The following is a 20,938-nucleotide window of genomic DNA, read 5'->3' as shown; positions in this document are numbered from 1 at the left end:
CTTCAGAAATATCAAGAAAACGTGGGTTTATAGTTATAAAACTTTTATTTTTATAATAATTCTCTATGTATTGCTTTTTTGGAAATAATTTAAACAATTCTATTTATCTAATTGTCTTGGATTATAATTCCTTTGTAATTGTTTTGAAAATCAACTATCATAATATGTATATAAGTTCAACAAAAGATTATTAAAAACAGTAAACATTATCAATACCTTGACATTAGCAAATGCTAAGTAAATAACTGTGAACATTGTAGCCTGCTATGCCAGTTGAAGACCGTTTTTTTGTGGGAGAAAGGGATGGTTTAACATTTAAAAAGGTACAGCATTTTTTTTTTTAATACATGGTAGGTGGTGTAACGGTGGTTTAGAGGCAGAATTCTTACCTGCCATGCCAGAGACCCAGGTTTGATTCCCAGAGTTTGCTCATGCCAAGAAAAAATATACAAACACAGTATTACCTGAAGCATTCCAAACTCATAAAATGCATTTGTACATCACATTCAATGGATCATAAAAATTTTATTAATTATATCTCTCAACTTAATATAAACTATTGGAAGTACTACTTCTGTTTTAAATAGTGGTATCTCTGATGAGCAAAGGTATTTTTGTAGATTTGTTATTCAATGTGAGGGGGGAAGTCACCTAATGACATCTTTCAGATTCCATTATGCAGACTGGAATTATAAGATAAGTTAGTTACTATCATCTCAATTTAAACAAAATCCATTTACATTATTGCATTTTATAGAAAGAAACATAGTTAAAAGACTATAGCCACTAGTTAAAAGACATAACATATGTCTTAGATGTTAAAATGTGAGATGTGAATCTTAAAATGTGAATTTTAGGATTAATTATATATGGCAATCTAATTACTGAAAAATATCAAGATAATCTTTTTTTTTGAATTCTCCATTGTCAAGTAATATTAGCTAAGTTTTACTGTGTCAGGTAGATTGCTAAGCCTGATTTATAGAGTAACTCATTTAATTTTCATAACAATGTGGGATTTTTTACAACAATATTACTATCAGACCTCACTCTTCAAATGAGTTAATTGCGGCCTATGAGATTAACTGCACAGGATTAGATTTTATAAGCAATAGTCATGATTCAGTCCTTGTCAGACTTTTTCCAAAGGTAATGCTACCACATTATTTTATACCACTGAAAAAAACCAGCGTCTGGCTTTTTTTATACTGGGATCAAGTTTCCAGTAAAACATGTGCCTGTCCGGAAAAGAAGCAACTTGTATGCATGTCGGATTTGTTTGAAACAGAATTTCAAGGCTAGAATGGAAATATCTCCCTATAATTCAACTTCTATGCTAAGAAAATAATTATTTTCTGTTTTATAAACAAAAAGACTAATCATCTCTACAGAAGTTGCTTCTTGATCCTGGTTCTATTGCTGATTTTGAGAAGTTAACTGCCAGTCTTTCTTTTAATTTTTATTGCATGTCTAGTGTTGAATCATATCATATATCTAGGTAGAGATCTATTTTGCAGACAGACTTTCTGAAATGGAGAATTGTCATTCATTGATTCTGGAAGAAACTCAGCTATTATCTCTAGTAAAATACTAAGATTATCAAACTCTATTGAAAACAAGAACAAAATCAATCCACATTCTGTTTGCAGGGGACACAACTATGTCCACAGGTCATAAGATGGAAGTAAATTAATGCAAAATGATTTAGCATGCAAAAATTAATCCAAGAAGGTTAGTGGAACTATAATATTATTAACAGGCACTCTTAGGCAAAAAGCATTTCAGCTATAATGTAAGCTACTTCAGAACAATAAACATTTTAATTCGTCAGGAAGATAGAGTAATTCTAAATTTCTAAGAACCGAAAAAAAAGAACTTCATAATACAAATCACATACTGAAAAATATACTGGGAAATTTGACATTGTCATTGGAGATTTGGGCATACTACTCACATATCAGAAAAAACCTCACAGAAAGACAAAATTTAGAAAGGATTCTAAGGGTTTAAACTACACAACTAACACATCCTGTTATGGAGATTATAACTAGATCTCTGAACCCAACAACTGAAAAAGACACATACTTTTCATCAAGCATACAATGAATAAGGTGAAAGGAAATTAAAACCATAGTACTCCATAATGCAACACTCAATGAATCAGCAAAAAGTGCAGGTCCTGTTGAATTTGAAATGAGTATTAATCAGATAATTAAAACACTTCATAAGTAGGAAAATTTAAGAACACACTCATGAATGATTTAAGGGTCAAAAAACAAATCATAAAACTTGGTGCTTATAACTGAAAGATAGCAACTGTACAACTATAAAAAAAGCATGTGAGAATAGTTAAAACTGTAACCTTAAAATGCATAGCCCTGAATGCTTACATCAGATTATAGGAAAAGGGCAAAAGTTAGTAAATTAATCTTATGTATTTAAGAAGACGGATGAAGAGCAGCAGAACAAATTAATAAAGAAATAATGCACAAAAATAAAAGCAAGCATATTGAAATAGAAAAACAAAGACACAGTAGAGAAGATTAAAAAAAGGAGAAAAAGTAGCCAGTGTTTATCAGATGGATCATTAAAGAAATTGGAAGGGAAACAAAAACACAAATGAACAACATTAGGAAGAAACTGCCAGAGATATTAAAAATATAATTTAAAAAGATCTATTGTGAACAACTTTAGACATGTGGAAGTAAAGCAATGGTAAAAATTCCTTGGAAGTATAAATTACAAAAGTAACTCTCATACTTCCTGTTGACAAAGATGTTGGTAAAGCATACTCCAAGGTGTAATTTCCTCAAAGAATTTTTTTTTAACAACTAACAAAAACTGGCAGAACCACCTTCCTTAAAACTCTGGAAAATGCTTAAAAGCTTGCAGTAACTGGGTGAGTGTCAATATTCACGGTGGCATTTTACACAATTGCTAAAACATGGAAGCAACCCAAGTGTCCATTACACACACACACACACACACACACACACACAGTGGAATATTACTCAGCTGTAAAAAGGAATGAAGTCCTGACACAGGCAACAACATAAATGAACCTTGAAGACCTCAGGTTGAATGAAGTAAGCCAGACACAAAAGGGCAAATGTTCTATGATCCCTCTAATGTGAAACAATTAGAATATGTAAAGTAATAGAGTCAGAAAGTAGAATATAGGTTACTATGGACTGCTATAGGGGTACGGAAAGGGGAGTCACTTAAATTTTCCAGTGCTTATATTTGGGATCTTGGAAAAGCTTTGGTAATGGATGGTGGGGATAGCACAATATTGTGGATGTAATTAACAACACTTAAAGTGTATATACGAAAGTGGTTAAAAGGGAAAAATTTGGGTTGTATAAATGCTACTAGAATAAAACTTAAAAAAAGAAAATCCATAGGACTGTACATCATAGACTATGAACACTAAGGGAAGCCATGATCTATATTTAGTAGTACAATTACAAAAGAATGTTTTTTCATCAATTGCAACAAATGTACCACACTAATTCAAGATGTAAACAATAGGGAAAAGTGGGTACCTCTGTATTTTCTGCATGATTTTTCTCCAAACCTATAATTCAACAAGAGCAAAAGAAAAATAAAAAGAAAATCTTGAAGAAATTTTTAAAAGACTGCATATCCTATAATCACTTTTCAAAGGCAGTGATTGTAAATCATCCAAAAATCTCGGACCATCTGAGATTATTTTTAAAAAAACAGATAAAACTGGTATTATACAAACAGAGATGGTAAAACACACATTTTAGATTACTTTTAAAAAACAGATAATGCCAGTATTATACAAACAGAGATGATAAAGCATACATTCAATAATTGCACACAAATTATAGGCCAATGCATTAAAATATTTTGCTTCAATACAAATTAAATATATCCGTGAATAAAATTAAACAAGTGAAAGGATAAGTAATATATTGAGATAAGATAATTGCAATCATTGTCCTTTAATTTTCTAGCTGCTAATAAAACAAGTACTGGGGTTGGCTTAACACAGGAATTTTTTGACTTCAGGTTTCAGAAGTGGGAAGTCTTGCTTCCTCACAGAGTCAGTGTCTTCGGGCTGGCAGTAATCTTTGGAGTTTCTTGACTCCTGTCACATGACATTGCATATACGGCAGGGTCTGCTTTCTCTTCTGGGTCTCACTGTCTTCCTACTTCTGGCTGCAACCTGGAGCTTCACCTGTGTGTCTAATTTCCTTTACTTATAAGAACTTCAGCAATATTGAATTGAAGTCCACCCTTCCTCCATTTAGGCACACCTGGAATAATAACATCTGCAAAGGACTTATATACAAATCGATTCACATCCAGAAGAACTGGTGTTGGGACCTGAACACGCTTTATATGTGGACATCATTTAATTCTTAACATATAACATCAACAAGGAATTAGGATCTAGAATGTACAAAAAATTCTAAAAATCAAAGTAAATATAAATAATTCAAAATCAATATGAGAACAAGCCATATAGGCATTGTGAAAAATGTGAAAAAGAAGCAGCCATTAAACACAAGGAATTTCAACCTCAAACTTCATGAAGAAAATGTAAATAAAAACCAAGATATATCACTTTAAATCCACCAAATTGCCAAAAATTTGAGTCTAACAATGCCAAGATTGAAAAGGATAAATACTAAAATGGAAAAAAAAAATAAAGTGAAATAAAATTTACGTGGATAAATCTCAGATATAAAAGTAAGGGAGTAAAAGCTATTTGCAAAAAAGACTTATGGTTGGGATCTATTCATATAAAGTTCAAATGAAAAAGTCCAAAGTCCTAGACAATTTATTGCTCATCAGGGATTCTGTTGTATATGATTCAAGTATTAAGAAACTGAAGGGAATGGTTTACTCAAAATGTTCATGTTGTTATAATATTTCAATTGTAGACATTATGTATGTACTTTAAATTGTGTGAGGTGTTTGAAAACTATAATAATGAAACACACAACAGGCATATTTGGCTTATTTGATAAAAAAAGTTGTGGGGAGATCATCAACCCAGCTAGTCTCAGAGTATACATGAACAGTAACGATTTGAATGAAAATAAAATACAACGCCTATGATCACTTTAAAATTTTAACTTATTATCTGAATAATCTAATCTGTCTCAGGATTATAGAACCAACGTACTATTTTCTGTCATAATTAATTTCCAAACACATTTGTTTATTTCTATAAGGATAAAAAAAGAGAAAGTCTTTCGTGTATTGTTTTCTTTTACTCTTTAGCCACTTTTCATCAATGAAACTCTTTGTTGATATGTTTTGATGATTACAATACAAAAGCGTGATGCTTTTACCTGAAGAGGCTAATTATAACCTGACTTGAATAATTAATTGACTAAGTAGTTAGTCACTGTTTCATTCATCACAGAAAATGAAAAAATGTAGAAAGCCAATAAAAAAATAGCTTCATGGATATTTCAGCACTTTTAAAGTATTTGCCATGTGCTTCAAAGATTCTTTAATAATAAATTGTTTTTTTACCCCACGAAATACCATCTGTGATACACTCCAAATGATTATTTTGCTGAGACTTTGTCAGGTTGGTCCCTTCTATCAAGACATTTTCAAATATTTTCTATTTCACATGGGGCTAATTGCTCCAACTTGAGCAGTAAAATGGAACTCGTGGACTTTGTGTTCTTCCCCTAGTGTATACGGAGATTGCTTTCTTCTCATTAACTATCCTACATTGTAAATTAAAACACGTGAACACTAATGTCACTATCTAGCCTGTATTGAGTGCAAACGCATTTAAAGAATGTCAGGCCTTTGAATAAAAAGCTAATTTGCATAGAAAAATCTTAAAAATTATTCGGAGAAGAAATTCCTCAGTTGGTCATGGGTTTTTTTTTTTTTAAATCTACTTTTTAAAAAAGTAGTAATTGTTGGATACACATGATGCAATTTAAGTGAAAGCATATCTCTAAAACCGTTGCTTTCACCAAAAAGTACACATTTGCAATGAACACGGTCATCAAGAAATTAAACAAATAAAAGCTAAATAAAATGATCTCAGTAGAATTTAATTTTTAGACTAAACTAAAAGTTAAGATTTAGTCCCTCATTCTCTCAGCCCTTAATCCCTATACATCACTCCAAATTTTAACGAAGTTCGTAACAGATTGTCATTTGCTACATCTCACAACAGTGTTGGGAGGAGTGATATTGAAATTCTTATTCAGCAAAGGGTCATCAATAAGTAGGAAAAAAGAATTTAAAGTGCTGAATTCCAGATGAGTGTGTTTTCTCTGCTGTATGAATACTGTATTGTTCTCAGCCAGCCATTCCTTTAATTTTATTTCTCTGACAAATGCAAACATTTGTTGAGCTTGACGCTTTCTTCTGTATAACCAATGGGAGGCATATGAGATCATTAGGATGGCTACAATCTCAGGTCATGAAATAATTTCCCTCTGTATGAAACCAATTGGCACATGACCTTGGGTGGATTACAACCTATCCCAAATAATGCATTCAGCCCATTTTTTGTTCTTTGATTCATTTCCCTTTGGTGATCACCACTAAGACATCGTGTTAAACTTGATGCTTTCTAGGTCTACATTATTACAGTGTGAGAATATCTGTATTTATGGTTTCAAATGCCTGAATCTGGGTGTCCCACATTAAAATCATTAGACATTAAGTGGCTAGAGTCATCAGACCTTAGACCAAACTTCTCACCTTTCCAGGAATCTTTTCTTCTGCCTAATTCTGTAAAAGTTAATGGAGATAGCCAGGTAAAAGGACATGATGTCACCACATTTCCCACCTTATTTTTCACCTCTACGTTTAATCTGTGTCCAAGTTCTGCTAATTCTACCTGTTTGCTGGCCCCTCCCAATTTCCCCTGCAGTTCTGATTGCCACTGAGCTAGGTTGAGTAGATCATGCAGGCCAGGCTGGACTATGGCTACTTTCCACACATTAACTCATTCAGCACTCAACCCAATATTATGAGTTGTGTTGCTTTACATCCATGTTATAAATCTACAACCGGAGGACTGAAGAAGTCAATAAATTTGTTTATGTTTCAATATTAAGTGCTGGAGTCAAGACGTAAATCCAAGTCCAGGCTGTTGTTGACTAAAGGAAGGCTTAGACACTCAAGGTGGATAGCTCCGGGTCTATTCTTTGTTCTTTCACTTATTCACCATATATTCCACAAAACAGTGCTGTCTCATTTTATTCTTTCAAAGTGTAAAAAATATTATCTCTTAGTGTTGTTGCATTAAATATGATACCTATAAATGAGTAGCACAGTTTTTAGAACATATTAATATTCTAGTAATGAATACTGTTTAAAATTACAATAGGCACTCTGCTTATATTGCTGTAGTAGCTTCCTCAATTGGTCATCTCAAATCATTTCTGAGGTTCTGGGGTGGACAGCGATGGCTCAGTGGCAGAGTTCTCACTGCCATACCAGAGACCTGGGTTCGAATCCCAGTGCCTCCTCATGCAAAAAAATAAATAAATGAATAAAAATAAAAAAAAAAACACAAAAAATTTCTGAGGTTCAAACAACACAGTGTTCTCCAATCCTAGCTCTGATCATGTCACCTTCAGATCTAAAATCTTCAGTGACAAATGATATCACAGTGTCAGTAGAATGAAGGTCAAACTACTGCAACATAATAAGCACTGTATATTCTCGTGGCAACCATTTTCTTTGGTACTTTTTCTCACTAATATTTTTTAATCACTTTATTAACCATCCAAGGTTAAGCTTGAGCTGGTCTATTGGCCTAGAATACACTTCTCCAATGTGATTTGCTAGAATTCTCTCCAAACATCACAGAGGACTCAAATGCCACCTTCTCTATAAAGTGCTGCCTAATTCCTAGGTACCTTGTCTTTGTTCATATTTACTACAATAATTTGTCATGGCATATATTGCGGTCTGTCTCATAATACAGACAACTTGGAATATGTCCTGCTCTACTACAGAACTCAGAAACTGAATAAAGAATGATATACAGAATGCATATGTGATTAATAAATGATGTTTGAATTAAGCTAAATGAATGCCAACAGACAAAATGTAAGTGTTTTCAATTGAATGAGCAATTTGTAAGGACATGTTGTATGTGTTTTCTTGATTTATTCATTCTTATTTAAAAATGGAATTTTATATAATTTTGGCTTTTTTTTTTGTATGCTGTATGGCAGGGGTCACATTTCATTCTTTTTCCAGGTGAGTATCCCATTATTGCAGCACCATTTGTTGAATTTTGTTTGTTTGTTTTTGGGTAAGTGCATGGGCTGGGAATCGAAGCCAGGTCTCCCGCGTGGCAGGCAAGAATTCTATCCCTGAACTACCCTTGCATGCCAATTTTTTTGTTTTAATGGATAAAAAGATACTAGTTATTTCCACAAAATACTTTTTTTTCCTTGGAATAGGTAGCTTTCCTTTTTATTGATAAAGTTATATGTATAGTGTCCCTTAAAAGAATTTAAACAAAACGAAGCCTGGATCACTGACATAGAGATTCTAAATAGAAGAAGGAAAATTATGATTAAATATATCTTTTATGTCAGCTCTCTCTTATAACTGTTTGAGATTGTCTGAAGTCACTACTGACCTTTCCAAAATGCATTATATGAAGCTTCCCTTTTCAGGCAAGCTAAATTTTGCTCACTAAAATATTTTAATTGAGCCAGTGATTCTTGCTTTTATGCTATGCTTATATGGAAAATGAACCATTCTCATTAGAAGTCTGTGATAGTACCTGCTTTGCTTCTTGAACCTATTGAGCTCCCTTAATTAGCACAGCTAATTCTCGCAGCTGGACACCTAAGTATTCTGTAAGATTTAAATCCCAGCAATGGAGACCTAAGGAACCCTGTCAGGGTACCAGGGCCTCAGTTTCAAACACATCTTGCTGATGCCTCCTCTCTTTTGCTTCCAGGATGAAACAGGCTATTATTGTGAACTGAGTCTCTGACTTCCAGGATCACCATCATGTCCCCCATGTCAATTTCCATGTTGTCGCATGTGGTCAGACACCACCTTTGGCCTTCTTGTGCCATTTTTCTCAGGGAGAAAACTCCAGCCCACAGATGCTAACTCAGGAACTGGTTGCCTTCAGCCTGCTGCAAAGTGTCTTTGATGAACGCCTGCATGTCTGCCCAGCCCTTACGGCACACTTTCTGGTTGTGAGCTGAGTCACCTGTCTAGAAACTTTCAAATGCTGCTTGCTTTTCTGCCTGACCGGGCCATCCAATGATTTCCTGCCATGTGGACTGTTCCGCACTCATTGATAAGTGTTAGAACTGGATTACATCTACCCACAAACCAATCTTTCTTTTTTAACTCTCATTTTGATGGTGACTCTTTTCAGTCTGAATATTGAAGAATGTTAAAATAACCATGTGTATTCATTTTCCATATACAACACGTTTCAGGTAAAATTGGGATATAAAAAGTAAAAAAAAACAAAACAGCAACTAATATTTTCAATTACCAGATGTTGCCCCTCATCTTCCGTTGGTTCACAACACCAACATTTCACAATTTTCTTAGGTCACAACCTTAAGAATAATGAGATGATCTTTTCTTTCTCCTCCAATCCTTATTCAAATTAGTATCCAAGTTTTTAACATCTTTTTTTTGATAGACATTTTCTTTCCTGTTCATAGCAACCTGGCCCCTGTTTAATGTAGTAATTACTTCAGAACATCTGAACTGGAGTTTTCTTTAGGTATTTATCAATAGAATAAAATATTTTCATATTAACATGTACATATTTAAAAAGGAGCAAAGGCTTTCAAATGGCTATTGGAGCTAACTAAAACACATTTCCCTACATTTCGAAACCCTCTATTAACTAATTCCTTTATATCTATTGAAATTGTGTGACATCCAACTTCAGTCATCTAAGTTACACAATTTATTATTTTGTTAGTTTTATCTATGAACACATGGTTTTTCTATGTACGAAATATGTAGTCAAAATAAATGCATGAAAACATTCCGGTTCAGTCACTGCTAAATTGATTGTGTCTGGATCAAGCTTTAACACCAGCATAAGTTACAGATCCTTTAAAAACACCATGTGGAGACATATAGCATATCAAAAAAAAAAAAAAAAACAAAGAACACCATGTAGGAAAAAAAAATCCAAACCATCTAGACCCCTAGTTACTTATTTTGAAGTTCAGATTTGCAAGAGAGATCTGTTTTCTTACTTTCATCCCATACCCTAAATATACACATCCTTTTTTTTTGGAGATAAGGTTCAAAACTATTTTCAAATTGTTCTTTCCTAAGGCAGTTAAACCAAGTCTTCTTTGACTCATTAGTTCTGTACTCACCAAGCAGTTAAAAGAGAGTATAATAATTGCCAATAAAATAATTTTTATTCATCTCTAAAATAGCTTGTCAAATATTTTGGGACATATTAAGATTTATGAGAAAAACTATCCATCACTTAATTTTGAAGTTCGCTCATAAACCTGAAAATGCTAAATGAGGGTTAAGGGCAGTGACTATTCAAGGATTCAGGTTAAATTGAAATCACCCTGCTGAAGTCGATGGAGGATATGGCACCTTCTCATAAGAAGTAAGATTTGAGATAACTTTTGCTATAAAGGTAAATTTTGGAAAAGAGTTTTATTCAAGACATTAAGTTCATAAAAGAACTGAAGGGAGGAATGAATAAGCCTTATTTGAGAAATATACCATCAGCTAGCCTAACAGAAATAAACAATGTCTGTTTATATATATAACAGTAAGAGTAGATGTTAAGAAGGTAAATTTAAGTGAGAGAGCACATAGGACTTTGAAATAAGTTTTCATTTTGTAGGTAAATAATATCATATAGTCACACAGTCATGTAAAATGAATAAAGAATAAATGATGCATTTCCTTAAAGATATTTAAAAATTTTAATAATGATGTTTTGCTGCCAACAGAGAGAATAATAATTAGTCACAGAATTGATTGAAGTGCCACCATTATTAGTAGCATCAATAATAAATCCAATTTCATTGTTAAGTGGAATCTCACATTGACCATTTGCATGTTTTTTCAAAACTTCATTGGAAAACAGTGTTTATTCTGTTTCAAGGAAACCATGAATAAAAAAGGACATAGAATTTTAATTCTGCAAATGTTAAGGACTACAGAAAATTTTTTCCATTCAATAAATTTGAGCCCAAACAAAAATCCCAGACCAGAATGAGGCATCAGCATAAAGGAGTTCAGACTGGATCATATGGATGATTTCTATTTCATCCATAGAAATCAGCATAGAGGACCACAAGATAATTTAAAAATGCAATTTTAACCATCAACATTGCCTTTTATTTTTTAAACTCACCCTAAAATGCCTTATTGCTCAACCGACATCATTTTCAGAATGAACATTACAAGGCCATTGTGTAATTAAGGGCGTTGTGAAAACAGGAGTTGCTTTCCAAACCTGAGAAAAGAAGTCCAAGTGTAGAGGGCATCATCTCAACCTGGAAACTAAGAACGAGCTCCCTCAGATGCTTATCAGAACAGAAACTCTCCCCCTGGGCTAGAAAAATACTGAAAACATACAGCAAAGAACAGTCTCTCCTCCCCTGAGCTGCATGGAGCAACCATCCAGTGACCTTAAGTCAAGCAGTTGGCCTTGCCAGTACACTGGCTATGCTGGAATCTCTTCCCTGCTCTTCTGTACTGTTTGTGCTATGTAAGTAATAAAGTGACCATTTGCTGCAAGTTTCTGTTGTGCCTGAGTCTGTATGCCCTTGCGGCACCATGGAGAAACTTATTTCTCAAGGCCCACATAGATATTTTACCAGGCCAAAACATGAGCAGATTTTCTGACTTCATTTATAGCTAATATATCATAATCTTTCAAAATACATCCAATTTCCTAGATGCATAGATAAGTGAGTAATCTTTCATTTATATTTTGGGTTTTTAGATACACCATGGAATTTTGTTAGCAATATGGTGGCACTTATTGAAAGTCTCTAACCCCAGTTTTGCTCTCCTTTGGTGTACACCTATTTCTTGCTCAGTGGCCTTGGTAGGGGTAGGGAATGATAAAATGAAGTAAAATGTGCCAGACTCTACTGTGAAGCTTGATCTGTGGTACCTTAGTGTAGTCAGAACTACATAGTGGAAAGAATATGGGGTTTCACGTTTAGTTAAAAAAAGCCATGTTCTTCTCACTGCATCAGAATGATGGGCCTTGAAATGGCTCATTTTTTAGCAGTATAATCCAAAGACTTTATCTTACAGGTAGGAGCGTGGACTTATATGAAAATATCTAAATATATTACCTACCAAGAGAGTGAAGTCTATGTTTTAAAGTAGTTTCAGACAAGTCTCTGTTTGAATGTAATGGTTAAATGATCCCAGCTCTTCCAGTCTAATTGCAGGAATAGACCAGAGAGAGGAGAGTCGTGCACAGAACCAAGCATATTCAACCACATACCCTGCTTTCCTCAATTTGCTACTTTTCTTTCAGTTTCAGAATAACACAGAAGAATTTCATTGCCTACACACTGTAATAAGCATTACAAGATCATTGTGTAATTAAGGCCCTTGTGAAAACAGGAGATGCTTTCAGAACCATGAAGATTTGCTCTGGACAATTTGAAGAGAGTTTGAGGGGGGATGGATTTCTCATAATCTGCTAGTAAGTGACTTAATGCCAAACACCAAAAAAGGGATATGAGGATGAAGATCCTGGAACCATCCAAAACTTTTCTACATCTAATTTAAAAGCCTTTCGAATAAATCAAATGCATCCAAAAGGCAAAGTAGAAATGAAATGTGAAAGTCCAGAACTCTATTTTTTATATGAGGGAGACAATATTTCCTATTGTTCTATAAATGTAATCAGAGAGATTAATGGCTGTCTCTATTCCAGTCACATTTCTTAAATTCTTTGCTTAGCTGTTCTTAGGGAAAACCAGAAACAACACCGAAAGAGACAGGAATAGTATTTTCTTTAAAGTGGCAGTTAATATATATATATACACACATGTATATGTGCATACATACATTAAAATATGCATGCATATATATATGTGCATACACACACACAAACATCACACACATCTACACACAGCAATCCACATTTGCTTACACACAAACCTTTTCTGATTATCTCTCTACCTGCAACATTTGCTCCAGCCTTTATGAAATTTGTTCTTCTGTTATTGTTTGGTTTTATACCACCTAAGTGAACTTTAAATGTTGTATGAGCAGTAGTAAGTAGTTATCTATTTTTCTATTGAGCTTAAGTGAAATAGCTGGATTTGAGATGAGAAATTTGTTTTAAAATTATAAAGATTTATTCAAGTTGATATAGCATGTTAGACTGAAATTAAGAAATTCATCAATTTAGGATTTCAGGCTAAGATGCAACCATTAGAGCGCCCTTGGAAACCCATGTTCTTAAGTTTGCAATTTTAAAACTAGAATAAAACTAGCATTTTTATTCATTAAAAGGAATGACCAAAAAAAAAGTTGAAGGAATAAAAAGCAGAAAAGGCTAAAAAGGACTTGAGAGGGGTAACTTAATTCCTTTACAACTATTTTCAAAATAAAATACGTGCATCACACTCAATTGGTGCTCCATTTAATAGCTTGTTAAGAACAGAATTCACCCATCCACAAGTACTTCAAAGGTTTTTAAAAAGTGAACGTGTCCCACTAGTTTAATCATATGCTATTACAGTGGTCAGAAGGTCTTAGGATAGGGGAAATAATGCTGGTATTTTGAAGGGGTATACAGGTTTAATCTTTGGAGAATAAAATAACAGATATTTTTTGAAAATGATATTATCTAACAATCGCTCATTCCTTTATAATTCTAAGTTCGTACTATTATTTTTTATTTATATGTTTCCTCAATTATCTATGCACAGAATGAATTAATTAGATATAGGGCAGGATAAGAACACATGGAAGAGCATGTGAGAAAAATTAAATCAAGATGAGGAAAGAGAGAATTAGTTTCAGAATTACCCACCTCACCTAGAATAATATTTTTGATTTTTTGTTTCTCAAATAGCAATCACAAAATGAACTTTCTATACAAGTCAATTCAATCTTAACCTAGAATATCACATCAAAATAATATGACAAGGGGTGGGCCATGGTGACTCAGCGGCAGAGTTCCCACCTGCCATGCCAGAGACCTGGTTCAATTCCTAGAGGCTGCCCATGCAAAGATAATAATAATAATAATAATAATAATAATAATAATAATATGACAATTTAATAATATAGTTATAAAAGTCTCCTGAGGTCAAGTCCAATAACACACTACCTCTAAAATTATTTTTATTAGTACCTGTATTTACAAGGGTATGAACATTTCATATGAGCAAATATTATGCCTACTCAGGTTATGGAAAGGTCTTCAGCTTCATTTCCATCTTGTATTTCACCCATTATCATCAAACCTATGTGGGACCTGGGAAAAGTGTTCTATCACTGTGTAAGTTTCACTGCAACAACTGCGGTGGGTACTATAATAAGGCAGGTTGTTCTGGTGGTTCTTGCTGGGCTAGGAAAGACCTAAAGAGAGACAGAGCAGCTAAGGACAAATATTCTTTGGGATGCTTTAGCTCTACCCCTGTCTGAAGCATCTAATAAGAGTGGGAAGAATGCTAAATGGAGGAAAGTCTAAGATTTTTTTGTTAAATGCTTATTTTATTTCAAAATTGCATCTTAAAATCTTTAATGACAAAGAACCTAAAATTAAAACTATATATTCTCTCAACACCTTAAAGGAAGAAAACCTGATAGCATGCATAACTGTTCTTACCTTCACATCTTTGACATTCATCCTGGTTCCCTCTTTCCCAACAAAGATATCATCAATATCCACAAGGATATACCTGTCCAAAGACAGTGTCAGCCTCTTCCCTGACAAGAAGGAGATGGCATCTATGAAGATGAGCTTGTGCAGCCAAAAGTTTAAGTTGTTGCCAAAAAGAACGCGCTGAATTCCATCATGAAGCCCCAGATCCTGAATCACTGTTGCATGGAGAGTTTTGCCAGACAAGGACGAAAGTGGTTTGTCTGTCTGTAACTCAGTTAAAAGCACAGGCTGGTAGGTGGAATGATTATACTGGAAAATAGTCCAGTCTTCTCCAGGAAGAGGACCTTTCTCAACCTTAGGGGCTTTGGTGATATGCAGCAAAGGAGACTGAGGGTTGACCAAACAGTCCTTTAGAGCTAGGTTATTGAAAAGGTTTAGTGGAAAACCTTTTAGTTGTGTACTGGGTAAGCAGTTCTCATTGGCTTTATGAAAACCAATTATGCTAACACTGTATTCCACACAGTATTTTTCCAAAAGCTCTCGATTCCATGAGTCCATGCTGACATACTTCAGAATATTTTCATAAATAACCAAGCTGTATTTCCCTTTGCCATTCTCTGTAAGAGGAGGCATGTCTCCTTTCCCAGGAGCTATGACCATATGGTATGGAAACCGGCTGGACTCCAAAATAGCTACGATGTCTTGACCTAATTGAGAATACTGGCTCTCTACAAAGAGGAGGACAGTAGGGGCAGTTTTAGATGTATCGATAGGTCTGACTGCTTTCAGCTCTAATGATCGGTACGGTAGAATTTTGATGTCAGCACATTCTGCTTCCGCGGTGGTCTCAATAAGTGTCATTTCCTGTTTATAGCCAGAGTAGAGGAAATAGGCAGAAAGGACAATGCTCACCAAGCAAAAGGTAGCTAAGAGGACAATCAATGTTCGAAAACTTCTCCGAAGCTTCACAATAGGATTCATTTTTTTTTAAATAATGCTTTTGAAGCTTTTTACAATTTCTTTTCCTAAAGTGCCATATTGAATAAAGTATGAGATGGCACAAATACCAGTACTCAAAAGTTCATGTAACCATTGCAAATCATATAAAATGTTTGAAGGAACCACAAACAAGTTAAAGCTGGAAAGCAATAGACCAGGAGGGCAAACGATGAAGAGGTCTTACGTATGTCCGATTCCAGAGATTGCTGTAGAATTCTCTAAACATTATCTGAAACAGAATAGAAAAATAATAAGACAGACATAAAAACACAAATATTTATGTTTACATGGTATATGGTGATTTCTATGAAACATGTATCAGAGAAATTTTTAATATGTTCATTTGCTAGTATATTAATAGCCTGACATTTTCAATCTAGGTTTCAATCCTTAGTGTACAGCAGATTTTTTCACATCCTCAAGAATAAAGAGTCCTATGTAATCTTGACAAATCATCCATAGCTACATAGAAACATGGGGTAATCATTTCAAAAATAAGCTTCTGAATAAAATTTTACCTTAAAATGCTTCTACAGATTTGATTAAGTAATCCAGTATATGTGTAGGGGATTGAGCAGCAGAACTTGGGGTCTGTCTAAAATTTTGGGTGCCAAGCTGAGGGATGAGTTTTGTCATAAGTTACAGTTGTTACAAATTTTTCCCTTTAATACTATGTTCTTATTTCTGGGGTCACAGGGAGCCATTTGTCTTTTCACCAGAAGAGCCTATCCAGACAGGATTGTCCTTTTCTTCCCAGAGAAGCAAAGTTAAGAGAGGCTATATGTAATAGGATCAAATGTCATATGTAATAGGATCAAATCTGGTATGAGTAGCCACACAACTTTCTAATGAAAGAGAGGCCACTCAACCTAAATGAGAAGAAAACCCTTGGCACGTTTTTTTTCAGAGCACATTCTACAATTCTCTTTTAATCAGAATTGGAATTGAGTTTTCCATTGTTAATTTTTATTAAAGAAATTTTCTATGTCCCTATCACTTTTTTGTTGGTTTGTTTGTTTGCATGGGCAGGTACCAGGAATTGAACCTGGTTCTCCGGCTTGGCAGGCAGGAATTCTGCCACTGAACCACCATGGTTCCATCCATCCCTTTTGCTTTTTTAGGTCAAAAGAAACAGAATGTGAGAGCATTAAAACAAAATATTTCCCAAACCACTTCATGACAGATGACATATTTTTCCATTATTATTAAATGTTTTATACATGAGTGTATAATTTTTATTGAATTCCTTCTCTGCAAATTTTCTTCATTCCCCTCTAATTGAGTTCCATCATTTGCATAATTTTTCATTTCCCAGTTTGCAAAACTAGCCTTCCTATGAGAGCATCTAAAAGATTTTATGTTGTCAATCTGTGACACATACACATAAAAATGTATACTATTAAATCATAATATCATAAAGAATCAAATTAGCATGTGTTGTAATGGAATAATTGTGTAGTCCACTGTACTCTCAGGAGTTTCTGATTTCTGTTTTTTTTTTTTTTATTTTGGGAAATCTGAACAATTTATAGATGTTGGTGATTGAGAATGTGTTAGAGTAAATATTTGCAAATTATGTTGCTGCTTCTATTTTATATGTTCTTTTATGTTTTGAAAAACAGTTTTCAGTTAGCAATTTAAATTTTTATAAGTGCAACAATAGGTTAAATAATATTCATTTCTTCCTAGATTTTGAACAAATATGTTTAAAACATCTTCAATTTTCAGTTAGCAATTTAATTTTTTATAAGTGCAACAATAAGTTAAATAATATTCATTTCATCCTAGATTTTGGACAAATATGTTTAAAACATCTTAAAAAAATCTACAATTTGGAATTTTGAAGTTGCTGCCAAATACTGTAAAATTAATCTTTTGTGCTCCAAATGTATAGACCTGAATTTTACCCTGTAAAAACCATTGCAGCAGTATAAAAAAAAAAATTTTCAGTGACTTCAAAGTCATTTTAAAGGAAAATTAGTTCCACATGTTTGGGAATCAATAATACTCAGCTAGCAAATATAACTCTTTTAAAGAACTATTTACTCTCCAAACATTTTCAAGTTTTAAAAAGTCTTTTTCCTTTGAACAAATTGAACTGGCATTTGCTAAAAAAAAAAGAAATAAAATATTTTAAACGCTATATTTATAGCAATCCAGTAATATAAAAAAAAATCATAGCTATTGAAAAATATTTGGAATTTACCAAAGGAGATTTCCCAGTCTTGTATTATACACATTCCTATCTTCTCCAAGCCTATATAATTGATTTAAAAATCTGTTTAAGTGAACATGTAATCAGCTCCTACCTTCCGTCTCCTCTCCCTCCATTGTCCCACCCACAAATTTTGGAAGTTTGTTAAGTACTTTAAAAATAAATGTAATCCAGAAATTTTGAAAAGTAACTAATGGTAGGGCAAGCAAATGCTTTTTAAAATCATTATCTATTCTGACATGAAAAATGTGATGTTTTATGAATATAAAAAGGATGAGACATGAGTTTTGCATATTAGAACAGCTCGCTCTAATATTCAATAGTGAAAAAGGAAAAAAAAAAGCATATGGAACTAGAATCTGCACCCAAAGAATAAATAAAATTTAAATGTGACATTTAACATGAATATGAATATGTTCAGAGTTTCAAGAATGAACTTATAAATCCCTACCACTGCAGATGTGTGTGTTTGAATAGATATGTGCGTGGGTACATGTGTTCTAACACAAGAAATTGTCTTTCCTACTCTATCTTCCCATTTCTTCTTCCTTAACAAAATGGATTAGTGGAGTTGAGGAAGCTTGGAGCAGGAAAGTAAACTGGGATGTTTACTTTTGTTTCATTGTTGTCTTGAGCCTGAGTTAAGAGATGTTACCCAGTATCTTCAGGATATCAAAGAGATGTAGTCTGTGATTTGCCTGAATCTCTTACATAATATATTGTGCTCCTTTAAAAAATATGAAAAAGAAAAAGAAGAAAAGAGGTGAGGAAAATCACTGTAGAATCTTGGAAAGTACAATAAAACAGTTATGATTTTTAAAAAGATAAATATATTAAATGAGCCCTATAAAATCAAGGCTATTCACTTAAAGTTAAGGATGAAGACCTTCATCAACATGGCAAGCATTCTTAAGGACTCTAAAGTGATATGCTCGAGCGTTTATTTTACCTTAATCCCAGGCACTGTATAGGAAAACCTGAGACTAGTTTGCAACAGAGGCATAAATGGGTGGGGCTGCTTTTTTGTTGTTGTTGTGCTTTCCGTCTTACAATATGATTTTGTCCATTCATTACGGAATGAATGGACAAAAGGATGGATAACTAAGTAAATTGCATCCATGAAAAACATATATTTTTTTAGCCACCATACAAAGCAATTTAGATAGACTATGATTCCAATTTTCTTAAAGCTGGCTTTCACATGTCCTAATAAATCTATTGTTAGAAATTTGGAAAAGGAGGCCTACTCATTATTTGTGGTGACACTTCTTAAAATGTGGGCTGCATAATTTACACAGATGTTGTTGAACGAAAGAGAGGCTTTTTTAGTTTCTTCCATTCTCATTTCCATTTTTATTTTCTCTTCTTTGCCTTTTATCCTACCTGAGTGACTCATTGCTTCACTGGAAGTGAAATAAATGAATCCCAAGATCTTTTAATCTCTTTTAAGATTAATGTGAAGAAGTTGTCGTTTTATACCACTATTTTATAAAGGTTCTTTGTCTTATCTTCAAATATGTTTACAGATTTCTAAAAGTATTTATAAAGTCCATTTGCCAAGTATTTTCAAACATTGTGAATTGCTAGTAATCTCTAGTAGCAGTAGAGGTTAGGGGACAATGAAACTACAGGTGGGATTGCAGATATTTTCATTTATTCTGAAAGAAGGAAATTCAGAAGTAAGCCAGGAGCTAGGAAACACACACACACACACACACACATACACACATATATATATATGATTGTTTCTTTCTTGTAGGTAATCTAGTGAGATGTAAAGAAAATCAAAGTATTTCGCTGAAGTCCAGCTAAAATTGGAAAAAAAATTGCATAAATTAGCATTTAGTAAATGTTTACTACTTGCCAGCCACTATGCTACTTTTTTTTTTTTCATTTATCAACCTGTTTAATCAGCAATACTTAGTTTTACAAATGAGAAAGTAATAATTTAGAGCATTTAAGAAAGGAACTGAGTTTGTACTGCTAGTGAATTGTAAGATTAGGGTTGTGTTTCACTGGTTTTCCTAGTTAGAAAAAACAAGGATTAAATTAGATGGCACCAACACTTACAGTTAGCATAATTAAATCATGAAACACCGACACCATCAGATAATATTTCTAATTAGGAAATTCTGAGACTCATTGTCTACTAAAAATTGCCAAAAAAAGGTTAGAGAGGTGAATTGGATCATCACAAAGTAACTGTATTAACTTTGGAAAAATTAATCAAAAATATTCATAGAACTAAATAAAATAAATGGGATGGCTAATGACATAAAGAAGATCAAGAAGACACTAGAAGAGCATAAAGAGGAATTTGAAAGAATAAATAGAAAAATAGCACATATCACAGAGATTAAAGATGATGTAGACTAAATAAAAAATATACTTCAAATACACAACAGCAGATTTCAAAAGGTAAAAGAAAGAATAAGCAAACCAAAGAACAAGACAACAGGTTTTGAACACTCAAAATAGTGAATGGCAAAAAAGATGGAAAACCTTGAAGTGGATCTCAGGGAAATGATGGACAAACAAAGGACACAAATATAAGAATCTTTGGTGTCCTGTAAGGATAAGAGAAGAATACAGGTTTAACAATATTAGTTGAGGATGTATTGGGGGGGGGGGGGCAACCTTTATAAAGGACATAAATATGCAAATCAAAGAAACTAAACAAACTCCAAATAGAATAAATCTAAAAAGGTGTAACCCAAGACACATACAAATCAGTCTGTCAAAATTTGAAGAGAAGCAGAGAATACTGAAAATGGCAAGAGGAAAAGAATTTGTTACATACAAGGTTAACCACATAAGGCTGGGTTCAGACTATTCATCTGGCATTATGGAGGTGAGAAGGCAGTGGTGTGACATATTTGTAAAAGGCTTACAGCCAGGAATTCTGTACCCAACCA

The 20,938-nt window shown here is 33.5% G+C and overlaps 1 protein-coding gene across 1 annotated transcript in view; it reads right to left on the bottom strand.

Moving 5' to 3' along the window:
* The window catches only part of LOC143668424 (bifunctional heparan sulfate N-deacetylase/N-sulfotransferase 4), a 304,009-nt gene that overhangs the window by 256,758 nt on the left and 26,313 nt on the right, over positions 1–20,938 (bottom strand). Inside the window, exon 2 of the mRNA XM_077143213.1 lies at positions 14,813–16,037. Coding sequence (XP_076999328.1) covers positions 14,813–15,790 — 978 coding nt within the window. The 5' untranslated portion in view covers positions 15,791–16,037. The remainder of the gene's footprint in view (positions 1–14,812; positions 16,038–20,938) is intronic.

Source organism: Tamandua tetradactyla, chromosome 24, assembly GCF_023851605.1.
Source record: "Tamandua tetradactyla isolate mTamTet1 chromosome 24, mTamTet1.pri, whole genome shotgun sequence".
Lineage (NCBI taxonomy): Eukaryota > Metazoa > Chordata > Mammalia > Pilosa > Myrmecophagidae > Tamandua > Tamandua tetradactyla.
Note: the sequence above shows the minus strand (reverse complement) of the source record. Positions and strands in the feature narration are given on the sequence as shown.